Source organism: Asparagus officinalis, chromosome 5, assembly GCF_001876935.1.
Source record: "Asparagus officinalis chromosome 5, Aspof.V1, whole genome shotgun sequence".
In the NCBI taxonomy this organism is placed as follows: domain Eukaryota; kingdom Viridiplantae; phylum Streptophyta; class Magnoliopsida; order Asparagales; family Asparagaceae; genus Asparagus; species Asparagus officinalis.
This window is the reverse complement of record NC_033798.1, coordinates 31,255,938-31,264,453: the sequence shown is the minus strand read 5'-3', so window position 1 is coordinate 31,264,453 and position 8,516 is coordinate 31,255,938. Positions and strand designations below refer to the sequence as shown.

Genomic DNA, 8,516 nt, shown 5'->3' with positions numbered 1-8,516 from the left:
CCCCCCCCCAAAAAAAAAAAATAAATAAATAAATAAATAAATAAAATAAAAAGAAAAAGAAAATTAACCCACCGTCACCAAAACAAACCACCACACACCGAAAAGAAAACTAACGTGAACTCGGCTCACATGCCAAGAAGGACCAAAATGCCCCTCACTTTTTGTTGGTTTTTTCTAATTGCGACTGAAAATTGGGGCTTACTTTTCAGAAAAGGCATATTGGTCATTTCCTCATTAACGAGTAACAGCGTCAAGAAGATCTGGTTGAAAAATTTTGAAGTCCAAGAGGATAAAGTGAGAAACCTCGACTAAAATAAACAAAGTTCAGAGGGTTATGGCACAACCATCCAAAGTTCAGGGGAGGTTAACTGAAATTAACCCTAAAATATTGATCGATCAGTATTGGATAGGAAACTTACAAGCAGGGTGGCTAGGAATGTCAGCAGAAACTGCGCAAGGAATTCCTAAGTTGGTGAGAGCCCCTCTTATAATCCCACATGGGAAGCAGAGGTACATGTTTGTGGCTTGAACTGCACTGTTTTCAGCTGAGTCATCTGTGCTCTCTGGCGAAGGATTGGGAGACACGTGTGAGAGCCATCGAAACCTGTTATCTTGCAACACGAATGTACCCTGCACAAGACAAACATAAATTTTCTTATACAGCATAAAGCATGAAAAAGGGAAGATTTTCCTTCAGGGATTACCCTGTGGTTAGTCTTTAGGTTGTCGATCTGTTTCTTGAACAACTCAAACCAGAAATCCTTGCAGATGAATTTGATCGCCTCTAAATGGTCAGTAAACCTAGGCCTTTCCATAGTGTACCTGGCCAAAAAAAAGAATGAAATAACAAAAACTAACCATTGTTCTTGCATATATTGTTGCACTAGTGGACTAGTCCGGAAATGCATAACTGGTGCCATTGGCACATCTAAATTGTGTCAATGCTGACAAAAAGCATCTCTAAAGGTGATGCTAAAAGGGCTTTTGGTCGAAGTTGCAGTATGAAACTAGTTTTTTGACATGCGCAAGGTTTTTTTGACCATTAACTTAAGAGTGCACAGAAGCCACAGTAAAACTAATAAAGGTAAAATATCATCCTTAGGATATAAGACAATATAAGATACCCGTTTAGAGAAGAAATCCACAATCAATCACTTCTGATGCACACATTCTGATTTGGATGGTCAACCACATGGCAAAAAAATATTTACGATAAAGCCAACTAAGAATCTTAATGCAGTTAGACGAGTAACATATCAAGGTAACTCTGATTAAGGTCTGTTACATTGTCCTGACAGTTTGTGATGGTTGCATTACAATAATATGAATTGTATGGAAAACTCATTTTCAATGTGGCACATAAAGCACAGATGATACATAGCACAGATGATACATAGAGCAATTATTTAACTGTTACTGATGACAATCGATCTCGCTGACATATTTGTGAGCAACAAAGCGATGGCATTAGAATGTCATTTGCCAACCAAAAAAAATGTCATCTTAACTTATTGTTTCAAAGGTGAATAATCTCTGTACGATGGACAAATACTTGAAAAGTGTTTGTTTTCTTACAATGACAATGAGTCGCAGAAGGAACAAAAAATCATCTATATTGTCCAACCCCATTGTGATGTGGGTCAAGCTATTACAGCCAAAAGAGACAGAAGATGGAGGAAGTGGTAACAAAAATGCAACAAATAAGTCCTCTTTCTGCTGCTTCAATCGAAGGCATACGATTCTCTTGAATTTAAAATTATGTATCTATTGTTGAAGCAACCATACAAACTTCCCTTGCAAGCATTTAGGAAGATAGCTCCTATATTTACTTTGTGCAAAAGTCAAAATGAGTACTAAGAATACTTGTAAATTTATCTTTTCCGAAAATAGGAGAAGAATATCATTTTTATCTTCCTTTGGGTGTATCCTTTGGCGACAAACTAGACCTTATCTCTCCCAGTTTGTCCCTTCCAGTAACATTTGGATAATGTCCGTTTACAACCAACAAGATTGGCTCCTTCTGCAACTGTACAAGGAACGATACATTATTACCTTCAATTAATTTAACTCATCGCTTATAGTATGTAACCAACGAGTTGGTTTTTCACAATTTATTGATAGCTCATGCAAACTGGGAACACTTTGCAAGCTTATATCATATCACACTCATTCAAATACCCTTCATTGTTCTTGCAATTGCTGAAGAGATCCATCTAAAAGAATACAACTATTGGCGTTGTCATTCCTCAATATAGTGAGTCAGATCAGTTATGTTCACGTGTGTGCTTTCACCATTCACAATATATAACAGCCTTTCTTGGATAGTTTCAACAGTATAACAAGCTTGTTTTCTTTAAAAAGTGAAACTTCTAGACCTTTAGACCTCTAATATTGTCAGAGTTCTCCAAAGTTCAGCATGTCTGCTTTCAACAGTTTTAACGCTATAAGTGGGCTCTCAAACCTTTCTTGGATAATTTCAACAGTATAACAAGCTTGTTTTCTTTAAAAAGTGAAACTTCTAGACCTTTAGACCTCTAATATTGTCAGAGTTCTCCAAAGTTCAGCATGTCTTCTTTCAACAGTTTTAATGTTATAAGTGGGCTCTCAAACCGATAAAGCAGTGCTAGACATACTAATTTTTATACTACCTATCAACTACTAGCGACAATTTGAATCCCATCACTAGTCAGTAGTCACTGGTTTAAAAAAAAAAACTAGAGGTGCCTCTTACCTTTTATCGCGCTTGTTTACAACAAGCATTACCCAAAGGGATAGCCTTCTCCTTATAGGAAAGTCAATTAAAAAGCAAATTACAATCTTCAATTCAAATTTCTTTGGAAAGCAAATTACAACTCTGTAGGATAACCCCACCATACACATAACTCAGTTTTCTTTCCACCCATAACTCATAGGGAGTCTTTCGTTCGCTAGGAAAATGATTAAGGAATAGCATACTTAGTGATGGTAATGGGTAGGCCAAGGGTCTTATCCTTACCTTATCCTATAACCAAATCATTTATTTTTACCGTAATGGGGGAACTTATAAATTACCATTACCCTAACCTATAGGATAACAAAAGAATTTTCGTTATTCAATAGAATAAAGAGAGAAAAATAAAAAAGAAACCAAACATGTAGAATGGTTAACAATACTAAGCGGAGGGGGGGGGTGGCGGGATTCGTTTTTCCCGGCAAGCATTCCGTAACATATATGCAAAAGAAAATAAAAAGTGAATAAAATCCACAAGCTACTGACTGCTGATGTCCATGTTCCTCATTTACTCGGTTATTTCTAAATAAGAATCGATTAGTCTATCGGGCATTAATACTATATGCTATAAATAATATTAATATTATTATTTTGTATAAATGAGTAAACATGTAAAAAGAGTAGGGTAAAAAAATTTAACCTTACCCCCCTGTTTAAATAAAAAGTAAGAAGATTTTACGTTACTCATATTAGGACCGTGTCCGTATAATTAACTTAGTTTGTTGAATAACAAACATTCATATTGAGGTTTAATATATGTTTTATATGTTGTTTATAGGTTACAAGAAGTTGGAATCAAGTTCCAAACTAAAAAGAGCAAGAAATAAGACAAAATCAACAAATCAGGGTTGTATTCATCGATGAGGGGCCAAACTCATCGATGAGAATGAGGTCGACAGAGAGCAAAAATAGATTACAGAGTCCACTCATCAATAAGGACTTGTGCTCAATAAGGAATTGTGCTCATCGATGAGCCTAGAGCTAAGCTCATTGATGAGTGACCGCCAGATTTCAAAATCCTAATTTAATTTGGATTCAGTCTTAACCATTCACTGCTGAGGCTATATAGGCTCTTTTCTCTCGTTTTTTATCAACAATTCCTGACCTAATTCACAGAGAAAAAGAGAGAGAAAGAGAGGAAAAGAGAGAAAGGGGTTTTTATCTATGGTGCAGATTCTTGCTCAGGCTTCTCAATTTACATCCTCAATGTTGTTGTTCATCATCCGTTCATTAACCTTTGAGGAGTGCTGACTTTGGACTTCACCATCATCATTGTTCTTCTCAGAGCTTCGCTTATATCATCAAGGATAACAGTTTGCGAAAGTTGAAATGGCTGTAAGAATGTTCTTATTTGTGCTTACTAGGGGCAGACTTGAACCAAATAATTAATAAATTGTTCGACTATTTTTCGTCTAGATATTTAGTCATATTCAACTCGATAGTTCATTTAATTGTAAATGAATTTTTTTAGTAGTAGGCTCATAAACAAATAGAATTTAACCAAAGGTCTATTTGATTTGGTTAATCAATAAATAGTCATTTACGTTTTACTCCTCTAAATCTAATTTATCATAGAATGTTTGTCATTTAAACCTGCACTTGAGATATTTACCATGACCATTGTTTTAAATATCCCCGACATGGCCCGATATATCCCCCGATATATCCCCCGATATATCATTTTACAGGGCTTGCCGCAACCGATATGGTTTTTAAATATCCTTTACCGATTTTTGGCTATTTTGAGTGATAAATCTCCGATATGGCCGATATATTAGCCGATATGTGGACCAATATATCTTTTTATATAGCTTGTTGCAAAATAATATACCGTGTTTGGAATTTTTGGGCGAGATATCAAGATTTTTCCATTATATCAAATGACATTTTGCCCTAAAAAAAGCAGATCGAATGTTGCAACGTTGCTTTGCACTTTTGTTTGTTTTAGAAGGTTGATTAGTGATCCTAAACATATATTATTCATATTTTGTATGTTTAAATTTCATTACATATGTTGAGATTACATTTTAATGCATTATACTATGTATGCAAACATTCATTATGGCATTCCGATATTTACCACATATCCCCGATATTTTCCCGATATCCGCAATCCGATATGAATTTTGGTCATCCGATATTTCCTCGATATCCGCAATTTAAAACCTAGAACATGACGACATATATCACAACAAAATGTCAAATAGAAATAAATTATTATGCAAAATTTAGCTTAGATTATATTCTTAAGTTGCTAAAAAAGTTTGATAGAAAATGAATTTATGTAGATCTTAAATCTATAATGAAATATATTTTTGCTTCTACATTATTGCATTATACTAATTTTTACGTTAATATTACTATTAATAAATATATAAATTAATAATTTATAAATATATGAATTAATAATTTTAGTAGTAAGATATCATAATAATCATCAAGTAATCATGCAACATGTAAAAAGAAAATAAACAAATAATATACCAACACAAGATTTGAACACATGACCTCAGATTAAAGAAGCAAGTGTCTCAACCAAGTGTGCTAGCAAATATTTGTGAATATCTAGAGAATAGTTAGTTAATATATAAAATCGAATTTGAACACCTTCTACCCATTCGACACGAAATCGAATTCGCTAGGATAAACCGAATAAGTATTTGATCAAATTCAATTCATTCCCACCCCTAGTGCTTACCAATATTGGTTTTGTTCTACATCCTTTTATTATAATCTCGTGATTGGTTTGTGACGGCTTACTTAAGACAATGCCGATTGAGGGTTTAGTTACTAGCTAGCGCTAGGTTTACTCACTATGAGAGTTAGATTGGACGACTAGTTTGAGAGAAACTAGAGTTTCGATCTTGTAAGCCTACTGAATTGGGTTTGTGATACAAGAAAACTTCTGTCATAGTGAGGAAGCCCCTTCGCGAGAAGCAAGAATGGATATAGGATTGTATATGAAACCACCATAAAATTCTTGCGAGTTCTAGTTGGTTGGTTTGATCAATGTTGGGAAAAAAGCGTTTTGTAACGCGTTATAATGCGTCTTATAACATAATGGGAGATTTATGTTACTTAACAAGCATATATAACGCATGTACCACTTAGCAATAGTTTTTTTGGAAAATAGCGTAAAATAACGCGTTTAACCATATAATGCAATGTAACTTAAGTTAAATTGTAAAGAAAATTTGGGTGTGTGGATTAATATCCACCGTCCATTATCCCAAAAAAAACCCGATGGTCACTTTTCACATTCTGCACTCTCAATCTCTCTCTTCACCGCCTCCCCAAATCTCTAGTTCCCCCTCTCTCCCTTTAGCCTTGATGACACCAACGATGAAAAAAATCAGCCTCGACGAATGCCGACGAACTCTCATCCAACCATGACAACACCGACAAACTCTCCTCTAACCTCGATGAACCCTATTTCCCCCTCTCTCTCCCTCTAGCCTCGGCAATGATAAATCCTACTGAACTGCCCACCCCTAAAACACTACTATTCCTCCGCTCTCCCTCCTTCACCTCCATTTCTCCGCTCCTCCCTCTGCATATCCTCAGCTCTTCCCTTTGCAACTCCTCCATCTCCCACTTGTGGCTTCATTTGAGGTAAAAGTTTAACTTTACATTTATTACAGAATTAATTAAGCTTTTTCAGTCTTTTTTTATTGATCTTCTGGAGTTAATGAGGCTTAATTTTGTGAAATTAAATACGCAATTTGCACTTTTGCAATCACTTTCTATGCCATTTTTTTACTGTTAAGATGCCTAATGATTTTAAGTTAGCTAAGTTAAGAAAGCTAGTCTGATGAATCCGAGTATTAAAGTTATTACGAATTGTTTGTATTTATAAATTATCTAAAAAGTTAGTAACCTATGTCATGTGTTACGTTTTTATGTGTTTTTTTCCCTTAACCCTTAACAGGTGGTCAAGCATTATATAAGCCATTTTCGTTATTTTCAACACTGGTTTTAATATTTGCTTTGCTATCTTCTTTTATTATGTTAGTGCTTATTTCCATTGCATTTTCTATGTTTATTAACAATTGGATACGCAATCCCCCCCCCCCCGAAAAAAAAAAAAAAAAAAAAAAAACAAGCCTCTCTAAGCTTGCATCTAGCATTGCAAGAACCCATCTGTTTAGATTAAACAAATACAAACATCTACCTTTTCCACAAAACGGGGGACAAGAAACGATAATAGGTATTGCCCCCATGCATCCCTAAGCATCAGTTCCCTTTATGGAGCTCAGCCTAATAGAAACTTGGGGAAAGACTGTAGATGACTTTCTTAAACGATCCGATAGAGTGTGTTTTCTCTTTTCAGAGTGCACGCTTCTGCTCAGGGTGTCAAATGATTTATAGTTAGTGACAATACCAATCCCTTGTAGATACAAGGCAAAAGCAACTACGAGTTGACTAATTCTATATACCATAATATTCACCTTGTATACATTTTACCTTTCGTCGGGTTGGATATCAACTTTAGAACTATAAATTTTAAATAGATTTAACGCTGACTTTTCACGAATAAGACACAGGTAACCACAAGGAGAGAAGACGTTATAAGTGTTTATGCTCATTTACGACTGGTGGCAAAGGATCAACGAGAATAGTTATCATTAATTGTGCTAATTCTATAGCACCCCTTCTCTTAATATATGTGTCTTCTCCTCCAGTGAAATAAAGACAAGCATCAAATTCGAGAAAATCAATGAATTACGACTTGCATTCTCTATTCGCCTTTTCAATGATTCCAATGGACTGTGGCCCAAATGTTCTACCGCACAGCATGTATGGATAATAAAGATTTGGCACAACTACACTCCATAGTCAACTGACAAGGATTAGCTCGCAAAACCCGAAACCAGACACAACTGGGTCTAGGAATAGAGAAAATCTTGAATTACTAGAATGAAACGATATGCAGTAGATACAAGGGCATAAACTGAATCTACAAAATCTACAAGAAAAGCAGTACCCTCAACTATCTATTCAATTCTAACAAAACCCCAGATGCCCTTGATCCCATGCTTAGATTCCAAACAATAATAACACCAACATATAATAAATGGTAACAACAAAGGAAAAAAAATAATGAAATTAGGAAAGAATTATACCGGTCGGAGAGCTGGTGGCCGAGCTGGAATCCGATGGACTCGATGCGGCGAGCGGCGAGATCGGGTTTCGAGGAGTAGAGGCGTTGGGAGTAGAGGATCACCATCTCCATCATCACCATATCCACGCAGCTCTCTGCTACTTCTCTCCCCATCTCTCTCTCTCTCTCTCTCTCTCTCGTCAACTGCTAAAATTTCCCCCAAATCTCGAGAGAAAGAGAGAGAAAAACCTTTTTCGTCTCAATTTCTTTCTTTTCGGACGCTGCGAGCGAAAGAGGAGCAAGGATCTAGGCCATTTTTCGACTAGCAAGGGCCGGTTGCGTTTTTGTTGGGTCGGATCGCGGGAATTGGGCTTCGGCCCAATATGGCCCAGGTTCTCAAATCTATGTCTTTTGGGAAAATTGTGAGGAGGCCCCAACTTAAAGAAACTCATGTGAGCAGTCCCTTTAACCTTTCTTTTACATGTGAAAACCCACCAAAAAAAGTATGATTTGGTCCTTCCGACTCAGCAATATACATTGTGTATATTGTTTTTTCTCCAAATCCCTAAATTACCCCTCCTTGGTTTGTGTGTGTATCATGAAGGTCAGATCCAAGTGAGATTTTTCCTCTCTCTTCCTCCTCCC

The 8,516-nt window shown here is 36.0% G+C and overlaps 1 protein-coding gene across 1 annotated transcript in view; it reads right to left on the bottom strand.

Moving 5' to 3' along the window:
* LOC109843082 (trafficking protein particle complex subunit 6B) overlaps window positions 1-8,175 on the bottom strand; it is an 8,699-nt gene extending 524 nt beyond the window's left edge. Inside the window, exons 1-3 of the mRNA XM_020412014.1 lie at window positions 7,894-8,175; window positions 705-822; window positions 420-630 (exon numbers count right to left, since the gene is read on the bottom strand). Of these exons, the coding sequence (XP_020267603.1) occupies window positions 420-630; window positions 705-822; window positions 7,894-8,045 (481 nt within the window). The 5' untranslated portion in view covers window positions 8,046-8,175. The remainder of the gene's footprint in view (window positions 1-419; window positions 631-704; window positions 823-7,893) is intronic.